The sequence below is a fragment of the Typopeltis vanoorti genome, chromosome 9 (genome assembly GCF_054136105.1).
Source record: "Typopeltis vanoorti isolate ZY-2024b chromosome 9, IOZ_Tvanoo_1.0, whole genome shotgun sequence".
NCBI classification, from domain to species: Eukaryota; Metazoa; Arthropoda; class Arachnida; order Uropygi; family Thelyphonidae; genus Typopeltis; species Typopeltis vanoorti.
In genome coordinates, this window is record NC_143557.1 from 88,950,854 (window position 1) to 88,972,232 (window position 21,379).

General features: G+C 34.9%; 1 protein-coding gene across 1 annotated transcript in view; it reads left to right on the forward strand.

The window, feature by feature from the left end:
* LOC150103233 (BTB/POZ domain-containing protein kctd15-like) overlaps positions 1–21,379 on the forward strand; it is an 89,087-nt gene that overhangs the window by 55,247 nt on the left and 12,461 nt on the right. Inside the window, exon 2 of the mRNA XM_090398192.1 lies at positions 5,060–5,212. Within this exon, the coding sequence (XP_090254318.1) occupies positions 5,060–5,212 (153 nt within the window). The remainder of the gene's footprint in view (positions 1–5,059; positions 5,213–21,379) is intronic.

Sequence of the window (21,379 nt, forward strand, 5' to 3'; positions counted from 1 at the left end):
GAATGGTGGGGAGATTAGTGTTTTAGACACTAGTTATAGAAGATTTTGAAGACTATTTATTATAAGGTATTATTCGTGTTCTTTGCTCGGGCAAACAACACGAATGGAGAGTGTTGTCATCAGTAAAATTATGAATAGGAATTAGAGAGAGCGAGAGCATATATGTATAAGTGGAAGAGCGTGGGTGAGAGTACAGAACCTTGCGATACTCCAGCATCGATTAAAAAAAAATCTGATGAGAGGAAACCAAATACCATGACGCACAGTGAAGGATCAGAGAGAAAGTAAGCTGGTAATTCAATCACAAATGATAGGAGGGAGATCATAAGATCATAAGATGGTAGCTTGTTGAGAAAACCTGGATGCCAGACACAATCAAATGCCTTGGAAATATCAAGAACAACCATATGAGTTTCTCCAAACATTTCCATGGCCTGTGTCCAAAGGTCAATGAGGTCTCCAGTAAGTGATGATGATGCTGGTTGTTGATCACCTTCTCCATTATTTTAGACAGTGAACTGAGATGAAAGCAATGGGAGCGATAGTTGGATGGCTGACTTTCGTTTCCCTTTTTAGAGACAGGCTGGATGAAGGGTTGTTTCCCTGCTGTAGGGATAGATACTGGTGAATACGACAGCTTATGGAGGCTAGAGGATGGCAGGCGGTTGTCTACTGTTCTCTCTTTCTCTCTCGATACTATCGATAATGGCTAAGGGTGGAGACCAGATATCTTCTGATCTTACCAGAGCTAGGGCTAAAATAATTCAGTTGAAAATAAAATTCCATTTCCATTCATGTGTCGTCTCCTATCTAGGAGTTGACTGCCATGATGTGACTCATGGTTAACTGCGGGCGTTAACGACATGTGGTGAGAACCCTATCTCTTCCACATATTGTCGTAAGCATTCATGACTGTAATCCGTGTGTGTGTGTGTGTGTTCATGGGGTCGGTTTGCCTATTCTGAGGGAGGAAAAACCTCCGTTTCCTGGTGAAAACACCCTCTACCTCCGTATGAGACCGGCTAACTCACCTTTAGTCGAAAGAGACCAGATAAAGGTTCCTCACGTCATAGACGGGAATCGAACCCAGGTCTTTTCGACCAAAGAGCTTCATCTATACCGACTGAGCTACGGAGGCTCTGAAAATAAAATACGCTAGAGGAAATATTACGACAGAATCTCTGGGTCAGAAGAACGGGTGGATCCATATGATCAGAGGCAATCAGCATGTAGAAATAGATAACTGCTTTTGAAATAATCCCAGGAGCGCTGGACTGAGCTGGTTGAATTATGGCCAAAACAACTGATGTTATGAGATTGCTATGAGGTTATACTAGGTTATGAGATCATTCTATCTGTTAACTGGCTTGCCTGTTTTGCAGAATGAAGGACCTAAGTTTGAGGGAGGAAAAATGTGACATCTTCGTATTATATCGATTAACTCACCTTCAGTTGACATGCATTCGTAAAGGCTCCTCATGTCATACGAGAATGGAATCAATGTTTTTTTCTGAAATGAAGAACGATTTTCACGAGGCCCTCCTAACTATAGGAAAATGACATCAGTAACTCCATCGTTAATGTGCTCTTTGATATTGAACACCGCATTGTAAAATCACTCGATTAGTTCTAAAACAGGTGGCTACTCATTACACGTGCATGTTCTTTCACTCAGAGTCACAAATATGTCGAAATTCCACAACTCCTAAAGCATATCTTCGAACAGCTGATAATGGAGTTTGTAGTATGCAATTCCGCAAAAACATCCACATGCAACACACACTGCTTATCCATGAAGCTAGACTGACAGTTTAAAATTTGATGTTTTAAGGATAGTTGTGACATAAAGACTGAATAATATAAGCACGTAAACAAAAGAAATATATTTAATTAACCAAATATTTCGGTCTGGAAATAGCAGACCATCTTCAGGATAACTCATTAATTCATATTAATTTTATGTTATTTAATATTATTAATTAATATCTTTATTTCAATCATGTCTCTGCTTAAAAATATTCCCTTTAATACTTAGTGATATAGCATCACGCAGCTTGTTCTATTTTTAAATGATCTATTGTTAGTATTCCACCTTGTATTTTTTTAAAAAAACTGTTCTTGTAGTGCCACTGAAGATGGTCTGCTATTTCCACACCGAAATATTTAGTTAATTAAATATCTTTCTTGTGTTTACGTGCTTATATTATTTAGATTGACAGTGTTTTGTGCTCAATGGATGATCATTCTATTCATCGGTACTTAGTATCCTCTTTGCTTGGAATGTCTTTCCCAAACAGAATGATCATCCATTGAGCACGAAATTAGCGCACGCATACTATTATATCAGCGTTACAATAATCAGAAGCGTTTCTAGCATCATTACCATGCAGAATGGTCATATCTGTCTTTTTATTTTATACCAAACACTAAAGGTTCTAAAATCTATAACAAGTCAGTGGACAAGAAAAGAAACGAAGAACCGATTGGCATTTGAAATGAAGAAGTCTTTTTTCGGGATTCTCCAAAGAAGAGGACTGCTCAGAGAATGAATGTGGAGAAGATGAAAAAGAAACAAAAGCTGGTTTGCTGGATTAAAACACACACACACACACACACACACACACACACACACACACACACACACACACACACACACACACACACACACACACACACACACGCACGCACACATAGAGAGAGAGAGAAAGAAAGCTTTTTATTTTAAAGTGAGTAATTTAAATAATGAGTAATTTAGAGGAAACATGTTTCGCGAGAGTATCTAGAGCAGACAATTTAACTTGCAGACCACTCTGTAAGTTAATAATGCCTTCTTTAATAGTTTCTGCGGATAATTCAGATTCTGTTTGTCTAATAATAAAGTGCATGGAAAAAATAGGCTGACCACAGGGGGAAGGAAGCAAAATACGTACACGAGAATTTTATATATGAATCAAACTAATCATCCTACCAGTCTCTGGAGCAGCATTCCCCACTGAGACTCGTAAAAAGAATAGCTGTAATTTAGAAGTTATGTCGAAAGATAAGCAATACAAAACCGAAATCATCTCTGATGAGGCCGCGAATGTTGGAATATCTATGGCTGACACTTTGAAACGAAAATAGTGTTGGTTTTAAAAGTAGCTGAAAAACAATTTGAATTTGCTTTGTTTTACTGGCAGCTACATGACGGAAAATTAGTTTAAAATGACAGAATTTGCAGAAATGGCAGAAAGAAACCACGCGGATGTAAAACATCTTCCGATCACATGATTCTCTAACGAGAAGCCCGGATGATTTCTGCAACTTTTCAAGTGACTGAAAGTTGTAAATAAAAATATATTTTCAGCTTTTTATTCACGAAAGGAATAGGAACACAGAAAAGAATTTTTTTTAGGTAGGCCACACTGTATGTTAGGAAGGAATTTTTTTGTTCAACTTCTATTAATCTTCTACGACCTCAGTTTAATCACTGGAGCGAACACATTCTTAAAACTTTCAAATGTTGCAAACAGCAAAAATAGTACCTATATCTGCGAACTCGAGAACTGTACTCGAATTAAGTTATCGAAAGCTCTTCACAAATTGTAGCGTTTTTAGCATTTTGGTTTGGATCAAGAATATTAAGGAGAAAAATGAAAACTTAAAAGAAACTTTCTGCCTGCATTTTCTTCCGAACATTCAAATGAATTAGCGACAAAAAATGATAATGCAGTCTTTGACAACACTCTCGTTAAGCAGAAGGAAACGTTACTCATGGAAATAACACTGCTATATGTTAACCAATCTCGTCTCGTCATCCGAACATAGAGCCTCCGTAGCTCAGTCGGTATAGACGAAGCCCTTTGGTGGGAAAAGACCTGGGTTCGATTCCCGTCTATGACGTGGGGAACCTTTATCCGATCTATTTCGACCGAAGGTGAGTTGGCGGTCTCATACGGAGGTAGAGGGGTTTTTTCATCATGAATTCAACTCGGGTTTTTCGTCCCTCAGAACAGGCAAACCGGCCCATGAACACACGGATTTACAGTCATAAATACATAGTTAATCCCTCATTAGGAGGGCTCAACCAGTCCTAAGGGATGGATGGGGGGGGGGAACCCCATACGAATAAATAAATTTCGAGACGAAATGAATAAAAACAGGATGGATGATTAAGCTGAACATAAAACAGCCCTTTCCAAATTATAATTGGAAAGCCCTTTCCAAATTATAAATCAGCCAACAATATAATATTTAATGAGATGTGAAGGTCTTTCAGACGAGAGAAGCGAATGAATAATTTCATAAAAAGAAAGAAAGAAAACAATCCTAGTGTTCCTCAAAAGTAAATGTATTAATAGGATGATTAATACATCTGTTAGGGTAAGTAAATAAGATAAAGTTAATTAGGGAGGGGGTCAAGTTTTTTTTTTTTTTCATTCCAAATGAATCTGAAAAGATGTAAAAAGTTTAAGAGTTCGAAATAAATTATTATTTTTTTAATTTATTATTACGCTATGCTGATATAACAATCTGATGGAGAACATAATACGATGATATATAACTTTCTGATTTTACCTTGTAAATCCGCATTTAAATTTGAACCTTACTTTTCACAGTAACAGATTCGCATGAGAATACTTTTCAATTGGAATAAGGATATTAGATTACATTGATAAAAATAACGATACTGATTATCGTTATTGAGCCATCTGAGATGGTATAGTGGAAAACGTTACGCTCTCCATCCAATAGGTCGTGAGTTCGAATCTCATTACAGGCATGGATGTTTGTAAATGCCTTGAGGTGGGAGATGAATTTCATCGCCTAGACAACCATCCTGCTTATTAGAAGTTTCAAGTAGTTTGAAAAAGTTTCATATTCCAGAGCATGTTTCCTCCAGAGTATTTAATCCTTAACCCATCTACATTCCAAATGTACGATAGGTGTACTATCTTTCATGTGTAGAATTCACATAATAATAATAATAATAATAATAATAATAATAATAATAATAATAATAATAATAAAACTTGTGTACAAAATCTTATTGGTCTTATCGATGGATATTCCTTTTCAGGTCACTGATGGATCCAAAGTTGTTAATTGGAGATGCATTTAATCACAAGATCTCGGGAATCCCATGCGTCGCAGCAGCTTCAAGGTACACTGCGCCAGTGCATATTGATGTGGGTGGCACTATCTATACTTCTTCGCTGGAAACCCTAACTAAGTAAGTTACCTTATATGAAACAAGCCATTATTTTGTTTATTTGGAAATGTGATGGCGTCTCTCTCTCTCTCTCTCTCTCAGATAACACCAACTTCAGCACAATTTTTTAAAAAGAATTTTAAAAAAATTATTTTTTTATTGATAAGACGCAACCTATGGTTCCAAACGTATTGAAACATCAAAGAAACAGAAAAATATCAGAACATTACTTCTTTCTTTCAAGAAAGTGTGGGTCCAACTTATGCAAATCTGACAAGTTTCGTGGAAAATTAACTTCCATTCTTCACGTAGGATTGTTGAGATCAGATTTAGATCGGGTCTCTGAGATGGCGAGTTCATCAAAGACAAGTGTTATCTTCAGACCAAGCCAAAATAGACTTTTTCTTTGACAGAAGCCATTGATGGAACAGATGACCTTTCATAGTAGTCAGGGAAGAGGATTATAAGTTCAGGAAGTGAACATCACTACAACAGCTGTTCCTGAGCATGAAGTTGGTTTCACGATCGAAGTCGTTAATCATTTTGAGTTCAAACTAATATCTCCCTTATGAGCATATAAGGGACCGCTGACACTGAAAGGGATATTAGTGAGGTGAGACCAATATGTACATTCATTTGGAGCTTCTATTTACATATTCTTTGAATAATTGTGCTTCTGATGAATTGTTCTGATTTTTTAGAAGCGCGGTGTAAAGTGGATATTTTGGTATATAAGCACGTATTCGCTTTTATTTATTTCCCAAGTGAATATAAATATCCCACTGATTTGTTAAAGAATAAAGATAAAAATATTCTACTATCATGACTTGTCACAGTTGGTTAATTTCAGTTATATATATATATATATATATATGTAATTAATTTTTTAACTTGGGGATATTGTATATTAGGGTTACCAAGTAATTTTATAAGCTGTTAATTACTACTTGGTTATTTATTTACTTGGTTAGTCTAGCTACTCACTGAGGAGACCTCAAAAAAGGTTGAAACCGGTCTGGGTAGTGACCCCACCCATAATGTATTGCAGTATAATCTTTTAGTGAGATGTGCTTTATATTATGGGAAAATACTAAGAATAGTGATCAGAGCTTTACCCACCTTTACAATGAGTTGCCCTGGTGTTGTACTATCTTTAGACTTGAACTGTTTCAGGCGCAAACTTAATTGTTTGCATGCTTGGGATTAGGAGTTAAATAACCAAGCTTATAAAATTACTTGGTAACCCTAATATAAATAAATATATATATATATATATATATATACACTAGGGTGGCAACCCCCCCTTCCCCGAGTTCCGGACTGGTAGGCCGGTTCTCCTTGAATTCTGATGACTCGAAATTTGAAGACTCGACAGGGGTTTCCGCCCCCCTGGCGCCCAATCCCCCGAGTTCCGGACTGGTAGGCCCGTTCTCCTTGAATTCTGATGACTCAAATTTTGAACGTGTTTTGAGGGTGACGGGAAATTTAGTAAACTTTGTTGGGATATAGAAGCAGTTGTACATCGACATATATGAGAAACAAAAAAGTCTTCCTCTATCTTTATTTAATGTACTGGTGAATTCACGCGAGAAAAAAAAATACTCGTATTTTGTTGCAGAATATAAATTGTCTTTCTGCAAAGTGTATACGAAAGCAGCCAGTAATTTGAAAATAGTTTACTATTATATATTAAATGTTATGATATCTGTTGAATAAAATAACTTATTATGATATTGGAATATTTCCTTCAACGATTCATTTTTATTAATGATTTAAACAAGTGGTAAAAAACGAAGGACATGGCTTGAAGATATAAAATCATGGACAGGATCACATGGCTATGCAGAAACAAAAAGTAAAGCCACCAACAGAGAGAACTGGAAGGACATGGTGCTGCACCCTCTCACTGAGGAAGCTATATGAAGAAGAAGAAGAAACAAGTGGTAGTGTTATACAGATCAAACAATGTCAATCAATTACTAAAATTCCTTCCTAAATGAAAACCTGTTTCGGCGAAAATACTCTGGCAGACTGGTTCATCCAGTTAGTTCTACAGAAAGAGTGAAGAGAACTTTTTTTTTTTTTTTTTTTTGAAGGAGAAAGGATAAAAGAAAAAAATATTAAGGTCATTAAGCAGATAAGAACTTTACATTTTAAGCTTTTTAATAACTTTAAGTTTTAAACTATCATTTTATGTCATATAATATAAAAAATATATTTCTACTTTTTTTTTTTTTTCAAACCAGCGAGAAAATTCGTCAAATTCTTCTTTTCCCGCCTTTACAATGTTCACTGATTCATCCAAAATAATCTGCTATATCACATTAATTCTTGAATCATTAAACTCTACGATCTGTAAAATGAATTTACACCATTGTACATGTTATGTGAATGATTGCGAACGTAATTATATCAGAATGTGGGATTAAGGATCAGGTATCTTTGGTTCTCGCAAAGTTCACTTTGCTGGAACCAAAGATATAAAACATTGGTTATAGGGTTTACTTGAAGGGCTTCATCAGCCAAGTTAGCCGGTCTTGGGCGTGAACAGCAGGGTTCCATCCCCCCCCCGCCGTTTATCTGGGGTTTTTCACCCCGCAAGCAGGCAAACCGGCCCCGTGAACACACGGATCTACAGCCATAAATACTTAACCCCCCCCATGAGGGGATCAACTCGACCCAATAGGGACAAGGGAGAAAAGGGAGGAATCTCCATATGAATAAATAAAAATCAAAATGAAAATGACCTCGTCATAAATCCCGAATATTCGGATTTTATTATTCAATTTCCAGTAGTAGGAATGACTAGTTGATGCTGCTGCTGTAACGCTCCGTATTTTTTTTTTTTAATGTTGGGCCCATATACGAGAGGTTGGCTGGTCAACCTATAGTACTTTAGTACCGTATATGACTGAAAGCGAGGAATATACCCATTGTGCAGCTTTTCGAGGGGAACTTTGTACTTCTGTTGAACAGTCATCAACAGACTACTGCCATTTACATAAACAATGATTTTTTTTTTGTGACTCCTATCCACAAAAGGTTATAAACCTAAAGTACATTAATATAATTAGCAACATGGATGGGCTAAAAGTTTTTATTTTATTTTTATTTTTTATATTCGGTTTTATTATTTTTTATAGTAGTGTAGTGTTAAGTCCTTGAGGACTCAACACTACAGGACATAGGATACACTGGAGCGTAGGGCTGACCACCTTATCCTGTGAACGGTTTGAAGTCCGATGATTAACAAACCCTCGACACCGCAAAGTAAAAGAGGGTAAAAGGAAGATGAGATGAGATGAGATTATATTTTATATTTGGTTTTATTTTTCTTTTTTACACATATCTTTTTATTTTTTATATTTGATTTCACAAATATATTTTATATATTTTTCCAGTAGTAGTACCTAATTCGGAACTTCTGGCCTAGAGACCAAACGGAATTTTTTAAGCTACTTCATGTCTCCAATAAGCAGGAGGGTGGTCTTACACTGGGAAATGAATTTTATCTTCCATCTAAAGACATTTATAAACATCTCTGCCCAGGGTGAGATTAGAAACAGCAACTTTCATTAACCACTTGGCCAAATAGACCTGCAATACACACTTAGGGTGGAATGTTCCCGCTTATACTCGGAAATAGTTGCAGCGGAAGCACAAATGCGGTAATTAATAATAATAATAATAATAATAATAATAATAATAAGTTTGCCTTTTGCCTTTGTTATCTTTCCAACAGTCCCAGATATTGTGAGGAACTATGGAAACCACTCACCCTCTTCCAGAATGCAAGAACGGATACCTAAATGAAAAATATAACATACACCATACAAATCCCCACTTTTCATCTCCAAAAGGATTTCAAAATGCAACAAACTCTCTAAAGCAGTGGTTCTCAAAGTGCGATACGTGTACTCGTACTTCCAGGGGATGGTATACGAGAAAAGTCTTAAGGAGATGCGAGGCACTTTTTTTTTAACTTTTATATTTTTGTAGCCGTCTTGTTGCAGATAAGTGTGGGTTTATTCTATAATTAATTTTTAAAATCTAGAGGAAGTTTAAACAAAATGTTCTTCTTGGCATGTATCAACTAACCTCCATTAGGGCCGGGTCTGATTAACAACATGATTACGTTATACCGGTGTCGTTCGAACTCCCTGCTAAATTTCATTCTTCTCATTAAACTTTTTTTAAACTGAAAATTTAAATTTCATAATTTTTACTATTACTGTATGTGTACTGGATTCCAATAATTGAAATGTATTTAATAATTAAAAATCGTTTCGCGACATAGAGAGAGAGAGAGGGATTCAACGCCAAAAAGCATAACGCGAAAAAATAACTGGGTTTTAACATAGTAGGACAGACATGATTTATACAGTAAAACTGCCAATTTATATGCAGCAGAGAATTCGGTAATTGGAACGGGCACAAATGAAAAGTATTAATTGGTTTTTCATACCATAAATCACGAGAATTCAGTTACAATAAAATATTTGTTCGACATAAAATAACTTAAAACTTTTTATACAAGCACATTTTTTATCAATTAATAAACTAGAACACTGACAATTAATGTATTGTCTTCTTCAGATCTTTTGAGACGACCTTGAACAGTAGGGCTTTCATCGAGTTACGTGATATTATGTCGTCGGAGACGTCCATATTGAGATTTCCGTAGTTGTAGTTATTCATGAAAGTCAGGCATTAAAATTTCCTTTTCTGTGTTAAGTGTTATTTTATTGAATTTATAGAGGTAAAAACTTCCTTGTGTAACAAGGCAAACTTTTTGACCCGGATACTGCTAAGCGCCTCCGTAGTGCAATTAGAAGAACGACGGTACATTGCGCCCTTCGATTGGAATAGGCCTAAGTTCGATTCTCGTCGCGACGGGAGGAATCTTTATCTGGTCGATTTCAATCGATGGTGAGTTAGCCGATCTCATACGGAGGTAGCAGGGTTTTTTCTCCCGGAAACTCGGGTTTTTCATCCCGCATACATACAAATCGGCCCTTCAGAACACACGCAATTTACAGACAAAAATTACTAGTTGTGGTGTTGGAAGTGGGCGGTAGATGGCGTTGATTCGTAGTAGAGGTAAGGTGTAGAGACAGTTGAAGATGTCCTCCCGCGATGAGTCTTCGGACTCCTTGGAGGTATCAGGAATAATAATAATAATAATAATAATAATAATAATATATAGTTTATCAGAGTGTTTGAACAAACTTTTGAAGGATCTAAAATACGTGTACTGATTGGTATTATGTTTAAGATTTTGTTAAAAAATATTAATTACTTGTATTTAATACACAGATTGTATGACTGAAAGCCTCAATATAATCAATTTCACTACTTATTGCCAATGGGTAAAGATGGGGAAACAGATGTCATCAGTAATATGCCTTAAACATATTGTAGCCAAACAGCATAAAAAAATGCGAGTATATAGTCTGTTAGTAGAATACCGGGCACTTTGACAAGATCAAGATAAGATAAGGAATCGTGACGTGATTGGGTGTTGAGACGATGACATCATTGTGTGTGTGACGTCATGAGTTTGGAATGTTAAGAATTTTTCTAGGGCCCATCTGTGTGTGTGACGTCACGTTGTTTGTTTTGTTTTATGGAATTATGGGTGATGATTAGAGATAAGATTCGTGTCGTGATTGGTGGGACACTGAACAAGATCAATATAAGATAAAGAATCGTGTTGTGAATGTTTGTTATTTTCACATGTAGATAAGTGACGTCATTTGTTAGTTGTAAATAAGTGACGTTATTGTTTTGAATAGAAAAGGGAGATATATTAGTGGATAACGATCCATGTCGTGATTGGTGGGACACTTGATCAAGATCAAGATAAGATAAGGAATCATGACGTGTATGTGTGTGTTGTTTTCAGATGAAGATAAGTGACGTAATTTGTTAGTTGTAAATAAGTGACGTAATTGTTATTTGTAAATAAGTGACGTTATTGTTTTGGATGGAAAAGGAAGATATTAGTGGATAAGGATTCGTGTCGAGATTGGTGGGATACTACGAAAAAAATAGGGATAGGGTGAATGGGGGAAGCGACGTCAGTGTCCTGGATGTGTGTTGTTATGAGTTGTCAATAAGTAAATGGTTTGCATATGGCATTATTCGTGATAGATAGTGATAAGATAAATTTTGGAATGTTTATCTTATCACTGTCAAATTTCTATTTATCTTATGGAATTTCGCTGGGGCCCCTTCAGTCAGGGCCATCATGTGCTGTGTTGGGTTCGCAGAGAGCATTGTGGGTGTTATTTAGAGATAAGCAATCGTGACGTTATGTGTTTGGAAATTTCTGGGGAATATATGTCTCTCTGTGATATCACATGGTGTTTTGGTTTGCCTAAACACCATGTGATGTTTAGGCAAACATCCTAAATTTGTGGGCGATGTTTTTAAGATAAGATATCTTGGAATTTTCCCAGAGTGACACACATCCGTCATTGTCATCATGTTTTGTCTTTTTTTGTCTATAGATGGCTGTACTAATTTTCCAATACATTTTGGGGTATTTCTTTCCTATTAAAGGGTGGGAATTCTTAGAGTAGAGTCGTGATGGTGGCAGTGATTAGGCTTTTCTGAATAATTTAATTATATGCTGGTGTCCCTCAAACACACATACATACACACACACACACATTAGACATGAAAAGTCGCTCATGTATCCATGCTAATACTCTAATATGTACCCTATGATTATTCTTATGAAATAAAAAAACTATTGAGTATTAGAATTACGCGTACCAAAATATACGAGCAGTGATTATTGAAATTACAATTATCAATTGTTATGTTTAAGTTAAAAAAAATGTACTTACATTTATTTCCAGAATGGGAACATCTTGGTATTATCTAGGTTTTCTGAATATTCCAAATTATTGATTTTTAACATATATTCACAGCACAGAACACAAACACAAGTCTGAAAATGCAGTTGACTTTTTCATTATAGGTTACTGGGGCTAACATATATTCACAGCTCAAAAAAGACTATGGAACTGTAGTTTAATCTGTTTGTGTTAATCACATCCTGTAATATATGAGTTACGGTATTGTTCAAAAGGTATCATTTTCCCACGGATGGTTGTTTATCAAACACTTACATATGACTAAGTGATTAACCTTCACATTATTGTAATGACACATATCCTAAACTTATCCATTCCTGATTAAGGATTTTATACACTTCTTGTTTTCAAGTAGATGGCTTGTTTGTTTGTTTACATTTTGTGTAGCTAAGAAACTGAAATTTATTTCAAATGAATATTAGCTCTGTAATATATACTTTGTTAATTTCTATGTTATCTTTTATTTGACTGTATTATTATTAACAAATTGTATTTGCTGAATTTAACATACAGAAATTAAATAAAGTGAAAAAGACAGTATTTTTTTTTTCTTATTCTTCTGATTTAACATTTGTGCTGAAGTTCATACTGTATGATTTTCCAGTGGTGCTTACGTGTAATTCACGTGATTATTCTCCACGTGACATTTCAAAACAAGTTGAACTATGGTTTTTACATAGTTCAACTATGTAAAACTCATTTCCGTTAGTCCCAACTGACTGTTGTCCTCTCAGCCCGACATTTATTTCACAGTAGGGATATTTATATATATTTTAACACAATTATTATATTAGATATTCTTTCCAATACAAATAAATAATAATTTATTCTTATTTAAAATGAAAATTAGCTCAGAAAGAAAGAAAAAAAAATATTCACTCTCAAATAAATATTTATGATCACAGCAAACAAGAAATTCATCAGCTTTTTCAGAGTTTTGAAATTCATGCAAATATTGTTTTCATCATTTGGTATATCATTTAAATGAAGAACGGATCTGGCTATTCAATTCATTAATTTTTTTTTATTTTTCTCTTCCAATGACGAGTATTATTTGATATATGCATGTTGATTTACTTGATGTTATCTGCACACTATGATACCTTTTTTTCTACGGCAATCTTTTTAAGAGTTTTAGTAAAGTGTTGGTTTAAAATATGGAATGTCTCTCTCTGTAAAATAACCAAATTCTAACAGTCGTACTTTCAGTACGACTGTTTTTTCTACTCTGTTGGAGGTATCTACAGCTATAATAACAAAAGTGTGACTTTTCAGGTGAAATCTTCCCCACTAAAATTCTGGCTATTAATTTAATACCCGATTCCTTTTGCTTCCAAGAGTTGAGAATTTCTTGAAATATTTGAGGGCTTGCATGAACAAATAAGACTTTTAATTCACAGAGTGGATTTTCAAAAAAAAAAAAGTCTCTGGTTAGTTTGTGGAATGAAATTTCACACAAAAAAGGTCTTACTTAAATTTGTATAACACATCAACCACACCCAATTTGTTCATTGTAATTTACACATTTTATTTGAGTGAAAATTTTATTTACAGAATCTAACATACAGAATATAAAGTGAAAAAAACCAATCTTATTTTTTGGTCCTTAATCTGCTTATTGTTAATTTTGAGCTGTTGTTCAAAGGTTCTTCCCATGGTTGCGTAATTGCCATCATATGGTTTTCAACAATGTGACTCTCATCTGAAAGTTTCTTCGTTAGTGATTGTTGGGAATTTTTTACTGCAGTAAAATTAAGGGTCACATTTTTATTATTTTGAAACCAATACATATATTTTAGAGCATTATTAAAACCACAGAAACGTTCGCTATGTTTCCAAAATCATTTAAAAGTACACCTTATTTATGTTTTTACGTTTTGGGCATCCAATTTCATTTAAATCAAGAACAGGTCTTTAACAACCTTGTTAATGTTTTTGATTTTTCTCTTCCTTTGGCGAGCAATATTTGATATGTGCATGTTGATTCTTTCATCCAATTTCTTAGTTTGTCCAGAGATAGTGAACCAATTTCCCACTTCAGCTGATTTTTGTATTTTATTAACCAAGAATTCTGTTTTTTAACTCTTTCAGGTAATTCATTCCAACTACAAGATGATTTTGTCAATGCATATCTTAAAATAATTCCATCAGAAATACAAATTTCTTTAGGAAATAAATTTGAAGTCTTATTCAAAAGAAATTGAACATCCATTATACCAATGATAACTGAAAATTCGTATTTTTCACCCACAGTCGATTTTTCATATTCGTTTTCCTGCATTCTTCTTCTTAGATTACTTCATATGGCACCACAAATAAATAGTTATTTAATTATTATTATTATTATTATTTCACTGATTATTAGCTCTGATCTTATATTTTATGTTAACTTTCTGTTACAAAATTCTAAACAATTAGAACTTTTCACAAAGAAACTTTCAAAGAATTTTGTGGCTCACTCATTATTTTTACATTACCAAACACAATACAGCAGCTGCAGTGGATGAACAATTACCTTAAATCCAAAGTCACTCGACTCTATGGTTTTTTCTTATAGTACTGTTTACCCCTTACTATGCCCTACCCTGACTGTTCCTTCAAAAATGAACCTTCTGTGGAGATGATTGAATGACATGTTTTCACATGCTATTGGATATACTGTTGGTGTGTTTTTATCTTACATTGTGACATCATTGGGCAAACCTTATCTCTGTGGCTCGAAGGGTATTCTATATTATTTGTCCTTATTATGTTAAGTACTTTATCCTCAAACAGCGTTTTTGATGTTAGACTATGTGACTAGTTCTCTCACTCATATGTCCGAAAAAAATTGTTGGGGTGGGAAAAAAAATAGCATTAGGAGGTGGAAGTGAAAGGGTAGTCAAGAGGGTGAGAGGGGTCTTCCCTGCAATGCTCACCCCCTCTCCTCCAGAAGATGTCCGCTCAGGCTAGTGAGATAAGCGAGCTCATCATTTGCAGATATCTTTTAGTGATGTCACCTCCAACTGATACTGATAACTTTGGAGGAAAATACAAAAAGGGTTTTTTTTTTTTTTGAAAATCCACTCAGTGAATTAAAAGTCTTATTTGTTCATGCAAGCCCTCAAATATTTCAAGAAACTCAACTCTTGGAAGCAAAAGGAATCGAGTACTAAATTAATAGCCAGAATTTTAGTGGAGATTTCACCTGAAAAGTCACAATTTTGTTATTATAGCTGTAGATACCTCCAACAGAGTAGAAAAAACATTTCACTTGGGAACACATATCAAATATTGCTCGCCAAAGGAAGAGAAAAATCAAAAACATTAACAAGGTTGTTAGAGAGACCTGTTCTTGATTTAAATGAAATTGGATGCCCAAAACGTAAAAACATAAATAAGGTGTACTTTTAAATGCTTTTGAAAACATAGTGAACATTCTGTGCTTTTAATAATGCTCAAAAATATATGTATTGGTTTCAAACTAATAAAAATGTGACCCTTAATTTTACTGCAGTAAAAAATTCTCAATGATCACTAACGAAGAAACTTTCAGATGAGAGTCACATTGTTGAAAACCACATGATGGCAATTCCGCAACCATGGGGAGATCCTTTGAACAACAGCTCAAAATTAACAATAAGCAGATTAAGGACCAAAAAATAAGATTGGTTTTTTCACTTTATTTATTTTCTGTATGTTAGATTCAGTAAATACATTGTAAATAAAATTTTCACTCAAATAAAATGTGTAAATTACAATGAACAAATTGGGTGTGGTTGATGTGTTATACAAATTTAAGTAAGACTTTTTTTTTGTGTGAAATTTCATGCCACAAACTATCCAGACTTTTTTTTTTGAAAATCCACTCAGTGAATTAAAATTCTTATTTGTTCATGCAAGCCCTCAAATATTTCAAGAAACTGTCAACTCTTGGAAGCAAAAGGAATTGGTTATTAAATTAATAGCCAGAATTTTAGTGGAGAAGATTTCACCTGAAAAGTCACACTTTTGTTATTATAGCTGTAGATACCTCCAACAGAGTAGAAAAAACAGTCGTACTGACAGTACGACTGTTAGAATTTGGTTATTTTACAGAGAGAGACATTCCATATTTTAAACCAACACTTTACTAAAACTCTTAAAAAGATTGCTGTAGAAAAAAGGTATCATAGTGTGCAGATAACATCAGGTGAATCAACATGCATATATCAAATAATACTCATAATTGGAAAAGAAAAAAAAAAACATTAACGAACTTAATAGCCAGATCCATTCTTCATTTAAATGATACCAAATGATGAAAATAATATTTGCATGAATTTCAAAATTTTGATAAAGCTGATGAATTTCTTGTTTGCTGTGATCATAAATATTTATTTGAGGGTAAACATGTTTTTTCTTTCTTTCTTTCTTTCTTTCTGAGCTAATTTTCATTTGAAATAAGAATAAATAATTATTTATTTGTATTGGAAAGAATATCTAATATAATAATTGTGTTAAAATATATATATAAATATCTCTACTGTGAAATAAATGTCGGGCTCAGAGGACAAGTCAACTGGGACTAACTGAAATGAATTTTACATAGTTGAACTATTTAAAAACCATAGTTCAACTTGTTTTTAAATGTCACATGGAGAATAATCATGTGAATTACACGTAAGCACCAGTGGAAAATTATACACTATGAACGTCAGCGCATATGTTAAATCAGAAGAATAAGAAAAAAAAATACTGTCTTTTTCACTTTATTTAATTTCTGTATGTTAAATTCAGCAAATACAATTTGTTAATAATAATACAGTCAAATAAAAGATAACATAGAAATTAACAAAGTATATATTACAGAGCTAATATTCATTTGAAATAAATTTCAGTTTCTTAGCTACACAAAATGTAAACAAACAAACAAGCCATCTACTTGAAAACAAGAAGTGTATAAAATCCTTAATCAGGAATGGATAAGTTTAGGATATGTGTCATTACAATAATGTGAAGGTTAATCACTTAGTCATATGTAAGTGTTTGATAAACAACCATCCGTGGGAAAATGATACCTTTTGAACAATACCGTAACTCATATATTACAGGATGTGATTAACACAAACAGATTAAACTACAGTTCCATAGTCTTTTTTGAGCTGTGAATATATGTTAGCCCCAGTAACCTATAATGAAAAAGTCAACTGCATTTTCAGACTTGTGTTTGTGTTCTGTGCTGTGAATATATGTTAAAAATCAATAATTTGGAATATTCAGAAAACCTAGATAATACCAAGATGTTCCCATTCTGGAAATAAATGTAAGTACATTTTTTTTAACTTAAACATAACAATTGATAATTGTAATTTCAATAATCACTGCTCGTATATTTTGGTACGCGTAATTCTAATACTCAATAGTTTTTTTATTTCATAAGAATAATCATAGGGTACATATTAGAGTATTAGCATGGATACATGAGCGACTTTTCATGTCTAATGTGTGTGTGTGTGTATGTATGTGTGTTTGAGGGACACCAGCATATAATTAAATTATTCAGAAAAGCCTAATCACTGCCACCATCACGACTCTACTCTAAGAATTCCCACCCTTTAATAGGAAAGAAATACCCCAAAATGTATTGGAAAATTAGTACAGCCATCTATAGACAAAAAAAGACAAAACATGATGACAATGACGGATGTGTGTCACCCTGGGACAATTCCAAGATATCTTATCTCAAAAACATCGCCCACAATTCCATAGGCAAACCAAAACACCATGTGATATCACAGAGAGACATATGTTACCCAGAAATTTCTAAACACATAACGTCATATTGCTTATCTCTAAATATCACCCACAATGCTCTACACGAACCCAAAACAGCACGTGATGGCCCTGACAGAAGGGGGGGGGGTCCAGCAAAATTCCATAAGATAAATAGAAATTCGACAGTGATAAGATAAACATTCCCAAATTTATCTTATCACTATCCATCACGAATAATGCCATACGCAAATCATTTACTTATCTACAACTCATAACAACACACACATCCAGGACACTGATGTCGCTCCCCTATTTTGTTCATAGTATTCCACCAATCTTGACACGAATCCTTATCCACTAATATCTTCCTTTTCCATTCAAAACACTAACGTCACTTATTTACAAATGACAATTACGTCACTTATTTACAACTAACAAATTACATTACTTATCTTCATCTGAAAACAACACACATACACGTCACGATTCCTTATCTTATCTTCATCTTGATCAAGTGTCCCACCAATCACAACACGTATCCTTATCCACTAATATATCTCCTTTTTCCATTCTAAACAATAACGTCACTTATTTACAACTAACAAATGACGTCACTTATCTACATGTAATAATAACAAACATTCATGACACGATTCCTTATCTTATCTTGATCTTGTTCAAAGTGTCCCATCAATCACGACACGAATCTTATCTCTAATCATCACCCATAATTCCATACGCGAAAAAAACAAGCAACGTGATGTCACACACACAGATGGTCCCCAGAAAAATTGCCAACATTCCAAACTCATGATGTCACACACACAGATGGTCCCCAGAAAAATTGCTAGCATTCCAAACTCATGATGTCACACACACAATGACGTCATCATCTCAACAATCAATCACGTCATGATTCCTTATCTTATCTTGATCTCGATCTTGTCAGAAGTGCCTGGTATACTACTTCTGTTGTTACTAGGCAATGTAAAGGATGATGGCAATAGTATGCATTGCAAACTAAGCGAGTAATTATTATGAGGACGTCAACAATGGATACAGATTGGAAAGAAGAAAAGTTACCTCAGAGGAAGTCAATGGAATTTATGCAACTCTAAAGAATAATTACTTAAGACAGCAGGGGAACTGAGAGTGCTGAATCTTGTGAATACATCAAAGGTGGTCACATTGCCGTGAACTGGTGAGAGCAATATTTATATTTCCATTGGAGGTGATTAAACGTGTGCAATTTTTAATAAGGCGGATACGTGAAATTGCAGAACTGATAATTACGAGAAGTTCATGAAAGATAATGCCATATGAAAATGAAGGAAAGGATGTTAGCAATGCATGAGAAATGGTCCAGGAGTGTTTGAAGACCGCATACTTAAAGTCAGAACGATAAATCAAAAAGATATTAAATGAATGAGAAGTCATTCAATAACCAGGTTCTTTACTACTGCAGAACCATCAGCTAATTAGTGATCCATATGAATTCTGCCATTCTCGTTCTACAGCAGATCTCTTCGCTAACCTTACCCACCTTTGGACACAGTCCAAAGAACCATTCAGAGAAACTCATGTGGTCAATGTTGATATTTCAAACGCATCTGATCCTGTTTCGCATCGATATCATCTCAACAAGTTACTACCTTGTTGAAGCCTTTTCTCCGGTCGTGCGTTCAGTGTCATGTTTGATGGCTTCCTCTCAATAGATTTCTTTATCAATGCTAGAGTACCCCAAGGTTCTATATGATCACCCACGCTCTTTCTCATTTACATCAATGACCTTCACTCTCGAACTTCAAATCTTATTCATAGTTTTGTTGATGGCAGTACTCTCCATTCCTCTTCATCATCCGAGAAACCTTGTAGAGCTGAAATGATTGAAACCTCAAGATTTTCCATAAGCAGTGTCTTAAACATTGATTATTTCACTATTAATTCCTAATACTCTCTCTCTCTCTCTCTCTCTCTCTCTCACACACACACACACACACACACACACACACACACACACACACACACACACACACACACACACACACACACACACACACACACACATATACACAAAAATCTCTCCATCCACTTTCTCACATGTACATTGTTTCTGCATTATGCTTCTTTTTCAATTCCTCTGCTTTTCTCTTGTCATATATGAACTAGAGCAGCAATTGATCATTATTGGTATACAATCCAACTCTGAACACATTGCATATTGAACCACTTTAGCGTAACACTAAGCTTTTCAGGAAACTCGTTAACAGATTCCTTCTTTCTCTTTAACTACTTGCCCAAGCACCGCATTTTATGTCATGTATCTTCTCACGTGTGGGGTTAATCTTTAAAAACAGAAAGAAAGAAAAGAAAATGCTATGGAGGGAATTAAAACAGAAAGTGATCAGGAGGCTCAAAAGCACAAGTAGAATGAAAAAGTATGGAAAGAAAGGAAAAATTAGAATATGAGAGGAAATTCTCAGATAGAACTCCCAAAGAGTTCTTTCAGGATATTATTATTATTATTATTATTATTATTATTATTATTATTACGGGAGAATCCAGGGTGCCCTTAGACTCATCAAGGGAAGCCCTAAACATCATGTCCACACAACTATACGACATTCTCACAGTATCTATCATACCTTGCCTTGAACTCACACACTGTCATAGCACCCACAACCGACTCTTGCAGCTTATTCCACTCATTTACCACTCTAAAAGTAAAGAACCCAGCTCTAACACCCTTGCTAACCACACTCTTGCCCAGCTTCCATAGGTGTCCCCTAGTTCTCCCACCACCAGTCCTGTTCTCAAAAATATCCTCTGAATTAATCCTATAGAAACCCTTTAGCAATTTGAATGTCTCAATCATATCTCCCCTTTTCCGCCTATCAACCAATTTCTGCAACCCACAAATCTTCAACCTGTTCTCATAAGGTTCATTCCACAGACCTGCTATCATCTTGGTCACTCGCCTCAGGATCCTCTCCACCTCCTCCCCATCAAGAAGAAACCTAGGTGACCAAATCTGGTCACAGTAGTCGAGATGAGATCTTATGAAAGCTCGGTACAGAGGTACAATAACTTGCTTGTCTCTGTTCGTCAAAGTATTTTTCAACAACCAAATGAGTTGATGAGCTGATTTAGCCACTTTTGCAATGTGCCCCCTAAACTTCATCTCCCTATCCACCAACACTCCTAAATCTCGTGCCTCATCAATTTCCTGGAGCACGGTTCCACCAATGTGGTATACTGCTGCTAATCTTTTCACCCCAAAATGCATAACCTTACATTTTGTCACATTAAATTGACATCCATTCTCCTTAGCCCAGAACTCCAATCCATCCAAGTCATCCTGCAAGATTTTGACATCTTCTGCATTCACTATTGCCATACTCAACTTTGCATCATCAGCCAACAAATGAACTGTTCCTCTTAGATTCTTCCCTATATCGTTAATGAACAAATTAAACAGCAGTGGTCCAAGAACAGAACCCTGCGGCACACCACTAGTCACAGGCCGTCTTTTGGACTCTACTCCTGAATAAACTGCTCTCTGATATCT